Source organism: Vidua macroura, chromosome 5, assembly GCF_024509145.1.
Source record: "Vidua macroura isolate BioBank_ID:100142 chromosome 5, ASM2450914v1, whole genome shotgun sequence".
Taxonomy (NCBI): domain Eukaryota; kingdom Metazoa; phylum Chordata; class Aves; order Passeriformes; family Viduidae; genus Vidua; species Vidua macroura.
In genome coordinates this window covers 14,940,610-14,956,742 of record NC_071575.1, presented here as the reverse complement: position 1 = coordinate 14,956,742, position 16,133 = coordinate 14,940,610, and the positions used below count along the sequence as shown (strand labels likewise).

At 35.5% G+C, this 16,133-nt stretch overlaps 1 protein-coding gene across 11 annotated transcripts in view; it reads left to right on the top strand.

Annotated features, from left to right (window-relative positions):
- CDK17 (cyclin dependent kinase 17) overlaps nucleotides 1-16,133 on the top strand; it is a 115,083-nt gene that overhangs the window by 47,003 nt on the left and 51,947 nt on the right. For all 11 annotated transcript variants that reach the window (XR_008437027.1, XM_053977025.1, XM_053977029.1 and 8 more), the window contains 2 exons: nucleotides 2,737-2,901; nucleotides 9,089-9,222. Coding sequence is in view for 10 of the 11 variants with exons in the window: in XM_053977025.1 (XP_053833000.1) it covers nucleotides 2,737-2,901; nucleotides 9,089-9,222 (299 nt within the window). In the remaining variant the exon portion in view is untranslated. The remainder of the gene's footprint in view (nucleotides 1-2,736; nucleotides 2,902-9,088; nucleotides 9,223-16,133) is intronic.

Below are 16,133 nucleotides of genomic sequence, written 5' to 3'. Positions count from 1 at the left end.
TCATATGCAGTGCAGTCCCTCCTTTTTGTATATTAACCAGTATTAGGATTTTAAACCCCAGCTTATAAACAATAGTATTAATACTTGTCTTAGTCAGAAATACAGTGGTCATGTGAGTGTTTCTGTAACCTTCACTTCATTGTCTGCCAGTAGTTATACCTGTCCTACTACTTGACCTAAATTATTGTTGCAAAGTTTTGTAATGGGCTCCACAATTTAGTACAGTACTTAGGACAGTAAAGGAAGCTAATAGTTGCCTATGATGGCAAAAGTTATTTCTGTATAATTGGATCTTACCATATCAACCATTTATCTTTCATTTTTATATAAATTTATTTATTTATGTGATATGTATTTATCCTTGTACTTGAGCTGAACTTTGCATATGTTCGGATATTTTAGGAATTTTGTTTTAAACTGTAAAATACACACAAATTTACCAGTGCCATAAGGAAAACAGATTTTTTCAGTAATCATCTCTGCGCATCATGCTGTCATGTTAGTAATGAACATAAAACACATTCTCTATGTAGACATTCAGTGTGTTCATAAATTCTAGCCTCTGTTACATACTGCGCAGTTCATGAAAGTAGATTGCTTTTGCATGAGTAGACAAAAGCCATAACATACAGGGTACTATTCATCTGTTCACCACTGCATGTAAACTGATGTGAAGTGTTTAGACTAGAAACTTAATCAAATTCAAATTAAATTAGCAAGAAAGTTGGAAAGCAAAAAGCAGATGTTAACTTACCAAAAGCAGTAGTTGTGCTGAATGTGAACCTGTGTCCTGTCATGTGGAATTAGTAATAGATTCTATTAAAAATTGATGAGGAATTTGCTGCCTGCTGCCCTAGGGTAAATCTGCTGTTAAAGGCTTGCAACAAGGAAGCTGGTACCACTCTTAAGTCAAAAGGGTGATGCAAACTATTAGAACAGAAATGAGCATTTGGGACAGAGATATGCAGAGGTTTGAAGAACCTGGTCATAGTTTACAAACATATACACAGATGTAGGGTGTATTTTTCCTCATGTTCACCCACTCTGATGCTGTGTTTATGAAGGATGCTAATGAAAGGATGTAGGCAGGTTTGTAACAGTGCTGACATGTCCTTTCTGTTTATGGTCTGCAGCATATTTTTTTCCCCAGGGCTTTTATTTTTTTTCCCTGCAGCAGCTGAGTTAATGTTTTTTGGTTTTTTGTCTCACTGTGTTATTCACGTTTATATGCAAAAATTCCTTGCATAATTATTTCTTAGGGTCATTGACCTGTCTGTGGGTAATCCTGTCTGTGTACTTCTGTCTCTGCTTCAGACTTACCATAATAATGTATCTAGAAGGTTTTTGTATATGTGGGGAGAGAAGGTGTTCCCTTCAGGGTCCTGTTTTCCTTAGGTTATTAGGCATTTGTTGCTGTTCCTTTCCTTTACCATTGAAATTCTGCTTTCCATAAAATATGTTCTTCTAGCTATATTATTCTTGCTCCCTTTTTTTGGAAGGGAGAACAAGATTTTGGGATCCCTGCATGTAGGTATATAAGGTGGAGTGATAAAATAGCATCCCATACTGCTTCCAGTGCCAAGAGGCACGAGTGAAGCTCTGAGCACACCCTGGGAGCAGTGGCTCCAGTGGGTGCTGCTCCATTCAGTAACACTCACACTGTGGTTGCTCAGTGCATGGCTGCTGCCTTTTCTGTCTTCTGAATAATACCAAATACTTACCTGTAATGTTAATAAGAATCAAATAATGGAAAAACAGAATTACTTGAATCTCAACTGTTCTTTGGGCCTAGCTTTTTCTAGTATAGGGAGAATACTTGGATGTAGCTGCCAGATGACTCTGATCTCGTTTTTTGAAGTGAGAGTATTTTGTCTTTATTTTCTGCTAAGTCCACTGTCATGACAGTCAATGCAAGTGGGCATCTCTTCTGCTTCTTTTGGGGGTAAAAAAAACCCTCGTGTTTTCAGAGTTAGCCTGCTTTTAGGACCATGTCTATCCTTGAGGGCTAGTCCATATATGAGGAATCAAGTTGCTGAGGGAACATGAATACCCAAATACTGCTCACAGTTGTAAATGAGATTTAAAAATTTCTAGCACTTCATTCTTTTAGAAAGTGCTTATCAATGACAATAAGTTTTTCTTAAAAATGTCTGAACCATCTGAAATACAATCCAGTAGAAAGCCAGAATAAAAAATTGAATGCTTAATTCTTCTGATACCCTGTAAGTTAATAATCTTAATTATGGCATGACAGCTCTGGGAGGTATAGACAGGTATGGTTACTTCTAAAGATCTCCAATGGCAAGGCTTTGGTGTTAGTGACCCACAAGAATTTTGAGAGGGAGAATATTTTTGAAGGCTTATAGTTGAATTTGCTCATCATAGTTGATTTAACAGCTGTCCTGTTTAAAAGTAAAGTTGAAACATTGTGCAGTAAGACAGAAGAAAATAATTACAGTGTTGTGGTTTTATTGATATTCTAAGACTGTATATTCAGGGCTTGTCCAGCAGAGTGACAGGATTTAGTAAAATTAAGTTTGGGTAGCACTTAATGCCATGTTTTGAACTTGTTTGTTAAGTATGGTGGTCTGCTGTTAGCATGAAAGATAATTTTACCAGATTGGTGATTTCCTGTTTACTAACTCTTTTTCTTCTTTCTTTTTTTTTTCTTCTGGCATGTTCCTGACAATCCTCCTTGCTTGTGGCAATGAATATTTTGACCCTTGTGAACTGTAGAGCCTATTGTGAAGAATGGCAGGCCTCCAACGTCTCACAGCATGCACTCATTTCTCCACCAATACACGGGATCTTTCAAGAAGCCCCCTTTACGGAGACCACACAGCGTCATAGGGGGCAGCCTCGGCTCTTTCATGGCAATGCCCAGAAATGGGAGCAGATTAGGTAATTTCCTTCATTGTTTGTTTCAATTAATTTTTCTGTGAAAAAATAATGTTGGTATTGATTCATAGCATGAGGTACAGATACTCTTACTGCTTTAATAAATCCCTGAGTATGCAGTAATTTTTTCTGGAGTTCAAGAAATTTATTCTTAAGGCACTGAATGTCTCTTAAGGTTTTCAGGCAGAAAGCAATTAGAAGAGCATAGAGAAAACACTCATGAATTGTTTACAACTTTAAATGTTACAAAAGTAACAAAATACTCTTTCTTAATACTTCGCAAGGAACCCATGTATCCACCTCAGTTAAGCATTGGCAAGAAGTACAATAAATGTACGATGAAAAAAACAGAGGATAATCATCCTATATGTGGAATTTTATAAGAACTACTGTATTACATCTCCTTATTCTAGAGAAAAAAAAATGTTTTTTTCAGTGACAAATTAAGGCAACTCAACTATAATTATATTTTTGTTGTGGTCCTGAGCTATATTTGTGCTTCCATGAAGTAAATAAGTTCTGAAATATTTTTTCTTCTTCAAGTAATTTATCATGTTGCTGCCTCCAGTCATCACTAATGTTTTGTCCTGCTTTTATGTTATTTTAAATTATGCTTAATTAATTGATACTAGAAAATGAGAGCAATTCACAGCTTAATTAGAGTTTTTATTATTTTTTCAATCTCCTGCCCTCCTTTAGAAGTGTGATAAACTGATCTTTGAGATTAAGCTATGATTCTTCAAGATAGTAGTCAAACCACTTATATCTCCTTTGGTGTAATACCACTCATCATGTTCAAAAAAATCCCTTTCTGCTGCATTAGTTACCATTCCAACTGAAAAAAGACATATATGCTTTTGAATTTACTCTAGCAACTGTTGCTATCACACAAAAAAAATGGGTTTTAGTCTGCACAGTTTGACTACTGTATCAGTTTCTGATTTCACTCAAGTCCTGTACACAGTATTTACTTTTTCACTTTTGCCAAACCAAGATTTAGTTGAGTTGCCAAGAATCTTAACAGGAAGAGAGAGTTTTAAAAAAAAAGTGTAGTTAGAGAAATCTGTGTTTATCTGAATATGTAGTCTTTATGGGTTATTTGTCAAACTAGATATATGTAAACTAAGTAAGAACTGGAGCAGCAAACATGTTTGAGTACAGAGATGCTTGTACTCTCTCACTTGTATTGCCTTTAACAACAGTTTGTAATTTTTTTAAGTAGTGTGGAATAGATGTATGTACAGAGTGTATCGTGGAATCACAGAATGGTTTGGGTTGGAAGGGACCTCAAAGATCACCTAGTTCCAGCCTCTCTGCCGTGGGCAAGGACACTTTCCACTGGGCCTGGTTGCTCTGTATATCTGTATTAAGCACATCTTTTTGCTTTGGATATAATAATGCCTTTTTTAAGTCCTTATTTGATGGAAATACAAGCTACTTGTGCATGTTATCTAGTGGTAAAAAACAGAAGTACAAGTATATGCAATCATAATTCCTCTTTCTGCTCCTTTTTCACATCTTTCTTTCTTTTGTTCCTGCCATATGAGAATTGTTATTAAACCTCAGGAAGCTGAGGTTTTCCCTGTTGGGATAATGACATCAGAAACAAAATAGTCAAATATGCTACACTGCATGAGACTTTCCTTTGCTTTCTTCATCCACCCTCTTTTCTCTACAGTTTTTCTTCTATTTCATAGTTAGGAAAGTGATATCAGAAAGATAGCCTTGAAATACCACAAAATCATGGGAGGTAGAGGATGTTTATGTCCTTAAAGAAAACGAGATTAAATCGAGACGTGCCACAAATGCATCTTCAAGCTGCCTGTGTTTGAATGAGACTATCACTATAAAAATTGACTGAGTAGCCCAGGAGGGTTTTGGACTTCCGTTTGCTGTTTGAGTGTTGAACTTGAGTTTCTGTAGTTGTGATAATGTATAAAATGCCAAAATACTTTAAAAATAATTTCTACTTGGAAATTCTCTGTTAGCTTTATGTTTTATAAAATGCTGTGTTAAGGGAAAAAATTTTGAGCTGTGCCTTTTTTAAAAAAAAAAATTAGCAATTTTTAAATTCAGTATTCAGTTACCAGGATGTTTTTAAATAATAGAGGTGATTTCAGACCAGATTGTGAAACTACTGAATGAGGGTTTATCTGATAGATTTTTTTTTGTTTTTTAGTTCATTTGTATCTGTACAGCTTCTGCAGTCTTGTACCTCTGGAAACATTTAGCTGCTGCAGTTCATGATGAAGCCACAGCTAATAAACCCTTTTTGGACCTGATGTGACCTAAGGCAGAACGAATCCAGCTGTCCTTGTTCCATATTTATATTAACATCACCTCTAGAGACGCTCTTGGAATGTGCAGAGCTAACTGAAGCTGGCCCTGCTGGTGAACTGCAGTAACAGCCAGGAGAGAGTTAATCCTTCCTTTTGCCAGTTGTGTTGATACAGTTATGGAGAAGTTTTGTTTCATTGTCATAAATATTATTTGAAAGGAATGATGTTTCCATACAGCATTCATAGTTCAGTAATGGTAATGGCAAAGGCAATTTCTCACTATGGTCTTCCTCAGTTTGAATTATATTATCACTGAAATTAATCATACAGTGTAGCTATTTCATAGAAAAGTAAGCTTTGGAAAAGTGCACCTTGGAAGAAATCCGTTATACAAGTCACATGATCATTTTTGCAATAATTTGAAATAAGGTGGAAAGATCATGAAGTCTGACTCAGTACTAATTAGTGACTTTGATTATGGCTCACTAGGAGGAGTTCTCATTTGCTGCACCACAGGTTCCCTCTATTAATTTCTTCTGTGGTGTGTTCCTGACAGCAGAAATGAGGACAGCCTTTTCCTTTAAATGTTCTTCTATAGTTTCCCTGTTATATTGTAGTCATCTACACCTAGCTTTCATTACATGGCCATTTTGGATATTTAATAAGATATGTAGAGTACATTAAAACAAATATCTATGTAAGAGAATGGCTTGGTATTGCAGTGAAAGCAATTCAATACATTATTGAATGATTAAAATCTCTGAAGACTATGTAAGCAAGCTTTCATGCAGGTAAACTTGTCTATAGAAAGGCTTAGAGAAATTAGGGAAATATTTACATGGTTTTCATTATTGCTTATTTAAACATCATTGTGCACCTGTGTAAAAATGATTTAAATGTCTGGGTTAATGCCTTAGTCTGGGGTTTATGCCATTAAAATAATGAACATAAGGCTCGACTAATGCCTTTTTAATTGAATCAAATAAAAGGATGCATTTATATCAGATGACAGCACAGTCAAGTTATTTTTAAAAAGCTTAAAATTATATCTATTTAGAAAATACTTAAAACATCTGCAAACCCTTACAGATAGGAGCAGTTGGGTATTTAGCCCATTGGAAATGCATGTTCTTAATGATACATTTTTGCTTGCTCCAGCCAGTATCCTGCATAAACCTTATTGGTTCTGGGTATGTAGCTTAACCAGACTTACCAGAATTAATCATATCACAGTGGTATTCAAATTATCATCTTATATAAGTCTGAAATACTGCATTTTTAGACTTGAATGGTACAGACCCTCTTTGTCTTCACATTCCTGATTTATAAAGAACTTGCAGCTACATTTTCTGTCCCAAATATATGGGTTTGTGGTACTAGTTCTTGAAATAGTGCTTAGTTGAGTGTTATTACATGGGTGATCTTCTTAGTAGATGAATTATCTTTGTCAACTAGGGTGCTCTATGTAGTTCTGAGCATTGCATCTCCAATTGTCTTTTTTTACTAGTAATTTCATAATACAAATGCTTTTATGAATTAAATGTGAAAAATATGACCGTATCAGTCCCATAATTACTTTATTTAAAGTATCAGTCTCTCTAAAAAAGAAATTATGTAATTGCACCATGGCTTAAAATGCAGTATTGCTTTAATTTTGTTGGTTTTTATTTTGTGAGATTGCTGCGATAAATGTCCTTTGCCTAGCTTCCATAAAGAAAGTAGACTTTGGGTCCCAACCGATGGGCTTGTTTTAACATGAGGATAAATAGATTGGGGCACAATTGTCAGTAGCTGCTACACTTCATTTTACTAACAGAATCTAAAGAGCTGCAATTGCTAAATTGGATTACATGACCTCTCAGAAAAGTATTTTAAAAGAGGGTTTCTATTAAAGAAAAGATATGCTGAGTGTGCTATTATACCAGATATAACAGTGCTGGCATAACAGCTTTACTGCAAGTATTGTTTTCAATAATGCTTTTATATTGGTAAAATTAAGTTTCCACAGTTTTTTAGAGATTTTTTAAAAAGATAACTGTCAAGTCACTACAGAGAATAAGACATTTCTTAGCGACTTAGCAAAAGAGTCACATTTTTTCTGCTTAGCTTCAAAACTAAGGCTGATCTTTAGGAACTGCGTTCTGATAATCTTTTCCTGTGGTTCAAATTGTCATGCTTTTAGAAGCATTGAAAAGTATTTAGCTTGTTTGAAACCAGAAGATTGCTTATTATATAGGGAGATATAAGGAGTGCAGGTTAATTTGTTTGTTTTTTAATTTAGTCCAAATCTGAGCATGACTTGCAGGGAAAATTCTGATTCAGTGTGGATTTTTAATAGAAGGCCAATATAAATCTGCATCATTGCTGGAAAATTTGCTTTGTGCGTGAGATGCATGCTTTGTTTGTGTTTAATTACAGTATTCTGAGTTAAAATATGTGTTGCTAGTAACTTAAAAATTAATCTTTATATCCATTCAGTTTTCCGTAAAGGGAAATTGTTTGTACTGAGAAAGAATTTGTTCCTTTGAAGTATGCATGCTTCTCTATGTGAGCCAAGCTTGACAAATATTTTAGAAGATGTGCAGATAATGAAGCATAGCCATTATGGTGTTTTTTCCCCCAGAAAATTCAATTTTCTTGCTTGTTGATGGTGGTGGAACTTGCAGCTTCTCTTTTGGTTTTTGGGGGCTTTTTAAATTTGCTATACTGCTTTGCAAATGTTAAATACTTCCAGGTGTGTTGGCGGTAAGGCTGAATTGATCTCTGTGTGATTAGCTAATATTACCACCTTTTAGGGATAGAGTTCTGGGATTTTTAGTTGTTCCTTGAGTTCTTTTACACCTTGTAGAAGATAATGATTTCTAACAAGGATCAGGAGACAGCAGGGAAACTGGTGTCTTTTGAAGATCCTACCTTATGTATATATGTACTTAATTTCTGGAGTAATTTTGGAGTTCAGGTATTTCAAGGTTGACGATGGAACATTATTCGTAGTGAATTACTTGTATGACCAATTTCCCACATGTCCTTTTGCAAATCATTTGGCTCTTTATGTTACAGTGACACTGCCTTGATTTTCTTTTGTTCACTACGGTGTTTGTCTCCAAGGTCTGAAAAATCCTTTGGTTCTTAAAAGCAATGTATATATGTATGTGTACATACAATATACACAAGCTTTTATGTGCATGAATCTTAGGGACTGTTTAAAGATTAACAATTTCAGTTGACATGAAGGTCCTGCATCACATAACTCAAGCAGTTAGGTAAATTCCTCCATAAGGTCACAAATTTAACTTAATGGCTCTTAAAAGTCAAGTCGTCTACTGAATGCACTTGTATGTTGTGGGTCTTGATTTAGATGGTTATAATACATTCCCTGACTTTACACATGGATGCCAGGGGATTTTCTGTTTGAAGCTTCTGTATTTGCCATTTCTGAAAATACAACTATATCCCTTGGTAGGACTTTAAAGCTTTCTGAAGATTCTTTTAGGTTACCATCATTAGGTAGTCTGATTTGAAAATGTTAATTGTTCTCAGCAGTGTTGTATATCCAAGAGTTGCTAAAAGAGAAGTGGTACTGAGGGATTTTAGGAACTGAAGCAGGGAGGGGGAGTTGGCTTTTTGGAATTACAGCTGGGATTGGAATGTCTGTCTTTCGTTTTGGAGAATTGAGTTCTGCCGCAGATCAGATAAGTTTGCATAGAATTCCTATAAAGTAATCCTGTTCATTTTGTGGTTATTTCTGAGGCATAAAAAGTATGTATCAAGAGTGTCATGTCTGTGATGAGTCTTTGACTCTGCTGTGTAACTCAGTGCACAGTAATGATTCAGTTCTTTTCCATCTGTACAAAAGAGCTGTTTGATGCTTTTCTGTTTAACTATTTTCAATTCTTTGGATTATTTTTAAGATATTGTTCATGAAAATTTGAAAATGGGGTCGGATGGGGAAAGTGACCAAGCTTCTGGAACATCATCTGATGAAGTTCAGTCTCCCACAGGAGTTTGTCTGAGAAACCGGATACACAGACGAATCTCAATGGAGGTAATTCACTTTTCATATAAGGATCATTTAAATTGACAGGAGACTTGGGGATTGCTTTAATTGTTTGTTGTAACTGGTTGTCTTCTCAATTAACTGTAACCAACCATTCTGCCATATATTTCATGGGGAGAGCATTATTTTCATGCTATTTAAATGTCTTCTTTTATCACACAAAACAATGGTTATCTTGCATTTTTTATGGACTGTTAATTTTGAAAATCTAAATATGTTTTGAAACTTGAATTTTTGGGAGGAATTTCTTAAGTGTAACATTTGAATAGCTTTCTGTTGCATTGTGTGCAAGCCACTGAATGTATTCAAGAAGATACATGGTTTAGATATTTTTTACTTAACCCTGTTTTCTAGTCTTTGCAAAACTAATGCTACAGCAGCAGCGATGGTCCTGACTGCTTCAGCCTTTTTCTCTCTTCCTGTTTTTTTTCATGAACGGAACTTTACAGGATGGTAAACAAAAGGAGGAAAAGTACCTTATGAATAACTGTGCACATAATTTCCTTTATTTATGGGTCTCATTATGAATACTAGCCACCCTTGTGCTTGCTTTGTTGTCATTTCCCTTGGTGAACTAAAACAGAACACTTCCCTTTTTCTAGAGTGTATAAAAGTTACAGTTATAATAATGTCTTTTTTACAGAAGTGTGTAGAATTTTGCAGTTGCTGCTTTATAGTATACATAGCAATAAGCATGGCTGTAAGATTTTGAATCTTCATTCAAGGCTCATATCAAATACTGGATTGGGAAACTGATTTGGATAAGTTACAGTAGAGTGTACATGCCAAATTTTTTTTATTTGTGAGGCATTCTGTTATTCTTGGAATTCCAAGGCTCCAAGCATATAGTGCACATATGATTTCAAAAATGTGTGAATTAGTTGTATTATTTAGATAGTTTCTAGCACATGGGAGGTTTTGTATTCAAATTCTTAAATTTCTGTTATTTGATCTAAGACCTTTGTTCTCCTGGCTTTGCTTGCTGAAGTTTACTTGATAGAGGAAAGGTGGGTTTATTGGTTTATACAGGATACTTAAATTGGGGAAAAAAGTCATTGTGACAACCTGCTTATCAGAATGTATGCTGTAGAAACTCAAAATCAAGGTAATTACTTAAAATTATTATTTACTTTTTGTTCATTGTCTGTTTCTTCTCCATTTTGAAATGCATATTTAGAACAGGAAAGAAAAAAAGAAATTAATGATTCATAATAAAATTAACAAACTGAAATGGAAATCCATCAAGTCTTCCAGAGAGGGCTAAGAACCATTAAAGGATTCTCTTTTTTCTATTGGAATTCAAAAACTCCAAAAGAAATTAGTAAAGAACTCAGGAATAGTGAAGGTCAGGAAATTCCTGTGTAATTTTTTAGAAGGTTTTCTTTTTCAAATAAAAGCATTGTTTCCTTTGCCTCTTCAGTTGTAAAACAATTCTAATATTACTGTTTAAGAGGCTTTAAGTTTTGTTTATGCAATGCTAATTTTCTCACTTTCCTCTAAATTCCAAATGCTTGCTTCTGACTGTTGAAATTAGCATTATTTCTTCATTGACTTGCTCAGCCAACAAGAGAACAAATGGTTTTTTGGCATCTATTCATGTATATTCTGTGAGAACTGTAATGTTTCCCTGAAATCACTGTAGTATTGATACAGTGACTTTTCCTGTAAGATTCCATGCTGATGTGTGCAGACAGTCTCAGTTCTGAATTTTAAGAATGAGAGATGTTTTTGGTGGACTTAAGTTTGCCTTTTAGAAGTACTTCGTAGCAGATTAAATTTGACATTTGTGCATTCCAGAGGGAGGAAAATGCAATAATCTCATAGCTTTGGTTAAAATACCTTTCTAATGATAATCTTTTCAGTCAACTTTGTCATTTCCTAAGTGAAAAGGCTTGAAGTGATTACATTTTCCTCCTTCTACTTATCCCATGGGTCATTTTCTGCCAGTTTTGAAAGAGGGCTAGAAATCTCAGATTCTAATTCTCTGTTAATTTCTGTGAAAAAAAGCTTTGCATTGGGAGACATTGCTAATGTATCCACTGCTAGTTAAAAACCACAATATACGTATAAGAGTTGAGTTGCGAGATGTAAATCCACAGAAGACCCAGTTTTACTCATTTTCTTCTTTGTGGAATGGGATCATTTGCTTCCTTGACCTTTGAGGGAGCTAAAGCAAGGTTTCTTTCCTCTTGTAAAGAGTTGTGGCTGTATGCCTTGTGGGATTTGTGCCATGGAGCTGGCTGATTCAGTAGGAGCAATGTGATTATATAAAGACAAGCAATCTGTGTTGGGAAGTAAGTTTCTATTATTTCAGTTTTATTTTGATGGCTGGTGGCGATCTGTTGTCTCTAGACACTGCGTAGCCTGAGGACATACTCCCTTTATAGCCACTTAGGATGAGTTATAGGTGTATGCTGTACATTGCAGGTTGGAGTCAATTAGTACATGTGTGACAGAATGTTTTTGCTGTAGTCTGCTGAAGTCATTAGCCCCAGCTGAAATCCATTGTATTTGATGTATTTGATTAAACATACACAGTTGGATAACGCAACAAAGCAATATTCCTTGATCCTCCTCACTAAGATGAATGTGCCTGTCACACCATGGCTGTGTCCTTTCTTGTGTTCAGTTTGACCATTTGCTGTATTTATAATGGTTTTGTACATAATTTCTTGGTTATATATGTTTGGCTCTTTCTGCTGAATTGACAGAAGTCCTAATTTGTTTTGAAGGTGCCTAATCAGGTAAAGTTGAAACCTTGACACATCATTTTTAGTTGCAGGAATTTTGTATATATAACCAAATCTTTTATGCTCAGCTTGAACTTCCTCTAGAATTCTGAAAATTAGCAACCCAACCAGATTTTATTAAATGCTGCCTAAAAAATGCATACTGTACTCAAAGTGCTAATTAGCAAAAAAAAAAAGAAAAAAAAAATAATTCCTTACACATTTTGTCCATTAGAATATGCATTCTGATTTTTAGTGCCCATCCCCACTGCAGTTAAATAATGCATAGCTACAAATAAAATGTTGACAAAGAGCAGACAAATTCTCTGCTGCAGATTATATGAAAGATTCTGTTGGGAAGTAAAACTTGATCTTTCTAAAATTTTAATATAGAGAAATACAGAATAGACAGTGGAGAGAGAAATGAAAAGCATATTTATTACAGCAGAATCTCCATAGCAATAGAAAGCAGAAATTTTATAATCTTAAATTGTCCTGCTTTAGACAGTAGATCATTGTACTGCAATGTAACCTAAATATGAAACATTTTAAATATGAAGTGGTGATAGTGCAATGAGAAAGAACCCTGCTCTGCAGTGAAAAGTCTGCTGGGGTAAAAACTTTCCATGCACAGTAGCAGCCATGGAAATACCAGCTTTCAGTCTGTTATATCCATCTCCCATTCCCCCATCAGTTATAATTTAGGCCAGCGTGACAGGGAGATGATAATGTGGTTGCTTCTGAATTTGACAGCGCTGCAATTGTGGTTCGAGATTGAGTTTTTTTAATGATTGTTCCTTGTTATCATGTGCTTAGAAGACAAAGAGAAAATACCAGAGGCTCATTGTGTTGCCTAGATAAAGTTTATTTTGCTTGTAATCCACAGGCTACAAACTGTCGGTAAAGCAGTTGCTTTTTCTTTTTCTTTCTCCTTCCTTCCACTCGTTCAAGCAGAAACCATGCTGACAGTAGGTGTGAGCATCTATTGTGTGAAGAATTTGGCTTCAAACAGCTGTTAGGTTGTAATTAAAATGTCTTCTACTCTCAAGCTAATATTAATGATTATGTACTAAGTCAGTAGAATTGTTTATCAAACAAAATGGATTAATTTTTTCAAGTGTCAGTGATACATCTTAAGAATGTCTACACTTATATCCCTATTTTAAGTGCAGGTGCTTTGATCATGCAATGAGAAACATTTCTCCAGATCATGGAACTATAGCTTAAAGCATTTTCAGTTTGATTTTGCTGGAAAAGAAATAATGCATTAAGATAAATAAAGAAGTAATGCAGTAATATAAATACATGTTACAAGCTGTAAGTGTTCTCTGGGGGCCCTGTGCCCATGCAGGTGATAGTGAGTGCATCATTTAGAGCTGTGGTGGATAAAAAATAAGGAGAAGCAGTCTGTGCAAATTGAAACATCGGTTTCCCTTTCCCAGAAGTCCAAGGTCTGTTAGCTGTCGTAGCATGTGAACTGGCAGAGGGCCATAACCCACTGTTCACCAGCCTGTTTCCCAGATATTTTATCCTGAGAAACAGTTCTTATCCATCCGACTGTCACATTAGTGACAGAAGTGGGTTCCAGATCAGACTGCTCCTACCACACTGCTATAGGGGATAATTCTCTCCTGAGGGGATTAGCTGCAGGGTTAGTCCTTGTAGCTGAACAGAAGGAAATACAAAGGCTACAAATTGATGCTGTAGGCAGGTGTGTGTTGTGATGATCACCTTCCAAAAGTAAGAATGTAGATGAGAAATAAGGTTTCTTTGAGCTTCACTCTTTACCAGCGTATAACTGCTTAGGGGGTCTTGACACACAGCCTGAGTAACTCAACATGCTGTTGGTCCACCTGGGCAAGTGTACCTTCTCCTAAGAAAAATACATGAAATTAATTGATGTTTCAGCTGATAAAAGTGTTAAGAGTTTGTTCATAGGCTTCAGATTAGAATGTTGTTTGTAGGTCCCCATTCTCAAGTGCAAATAGGGCACTCACTCTCAGCTCTGTTCAATTGTTTAAATGCTTGAATAGCAGACTGGATGCAGTTTGGTCGTGGGCAATAAAGTATTTTCTTCTGCCATTAGTTTTGGAAGCAGAAAGCCACTTTATCCAAGATAGCCTAAGCATTCAGCCCTAGGTATCCTGCCATCCAGGAGGCTTCCTTGTATACCAAGCAGGCATTACTACTTGGGGCCTTCTCTGAGCAAAGTTTCTTCCTTCCCCCTTCCTTCTGTGCTTTGCAGCTGCAGAACTATCTGTGCCATATTTACTGGCTTTTGTCTAACTTGCTTCTCTCTGACTCCTGAGAAAGCAGTAACTTTTCTTCTGATTGTCACTTCTATGAATCTAAGTATATGGTCACCTACCAGAGGACTTCAGTACTAGACAGAAGAAAATTTGAAGCTGAATACAATTAAGACTTCGCTTGATTTTCAGTGGTCACTGTACTATCTCCATTTAGTCAAGCTTGTATAATCTTTCTCAACCTTTTCCAAGGTTACACTAGAAAATAAACTCCCTTTTTATAAACTCCCACTTTCATGTTTCCCTGACCCTTGGTGATTTCAGAAGCCCCCTTCTAAAAACCCAAGTGCATGGTCTAAATTACTAGTATGGTTTTGATTAAGCTGATGGACCTCCTTTTGATCTGTTTGATTGGCAGACTCATTTCTTCTACAGAACACTGACACTACAACTAGAAAAAGAATTTCAGCTTAGATGCCAGATGACTTTAATGCACCTTTTACTAGACTTTTTAAAGGGTAACTGCCTTTGTTACCAGCAATTAACACTTTTTTTGCCATTCTGTTGGGAACCTTTGGTCATTCTGGTGCTAAAGTTCTTGAATTCCACTTGCAAACGCTCCTTTAGAAAAGTTACTGCACTAGGCAATGTTCTTTCTATAAGGATGAAATATATGCTTTTTTGGTTTTGTGTCTTGATGTCTTGGATTTCCATTGAGTTCCATTTAGGAGTAGTCTAGTATCACATTGGATGTGTTCAGTCATCTGTAAAACATCTCTCATGATCACAGAAGTGCATCAGTTGAAAAGTCAGTAATGGGATGCAGTTTCATACCCAGTACTCCAGCCACACTTTAGTCTGGGAAGGTCAGATTTCCCATTTTCATATTCAAGAAGTTGGTTTATTTTTAATTAGCCACTTTTTTCATGGGACTTACCTTTTGGTAGTTTAAGTGTTGTTGATAATGTAAATGCTAGTATTAGTAATTAATATAACACAGAACTGTTTTAAAGGTCCAAGTTTGTGTTTTTGCAGTGGTGTGTTCTGTTTCTCTTTTTCCTTCCTCTCGGCTTCATTTTTCTTACAAGCTAGTAACCTATGCTACCTTTTTCCTTTCAGGGCAGTTTCTTTTGTTATTACGTTACAGAAACTGATGAAAACATACAGAAATCCGTGTTTAAAAATCAGGAAGGTGTAGTAGTAAGTGAGGCAGGACTTGCTTTATTAGTTTCTGTTCCTGCCCAGCACCTCCAGCTGAGTCACACAGCCATAGAGCCTGAACTTAGCAGGGTTTATATTGCGGCTAATGCTACAGAGTGGTATCTTGACAGGTGATAATTTAGGAGGCAAACAAAATCAGACATGATGAAACAGATATCTTTATGGTTGTTATTATTTTTATATTCTTCCGTATATTCTCTAAGTTTACTTTGTGACAAGTTTTCTGAAACAATAAAATAATAAAAAAAACAAAAACCAAAACAAAGAACAAACAAAAACCAAAACAAAGTCAAAAAACCAACCAAAAGAAAATCAGAAGAAGAATTTTCAAGTGTTTCTGGTATAATATGTCACAGATTTCCTGTGTATTTATATACTTGCTGAAAGGACAGTTAATGTCTCATATTTGATTTTCATTTCTCCTTTCTCATATTTTTCAAAACTGGTTTTCTGACACATGTATTTGTTTTGTCTGGTTTCATTGGATGTGAATAAAAGCTCCTGGAATGCAATTTGTGAAAACTGTATTTGTGCTGAACAGTTTAAACCTTTCTCTTGAAAACTAATGGGAGAAATGAAGTAAATAAAACAACAGCCTGTGGTTTGTTTGAAAAATGTGTGAAAGAGCAGGTTTTTTTCAGCTAGTTGGTAGCCTAAGCAGCATATCCATGAAATGAAAATTCTCACTAAAAGTATTTTGAAA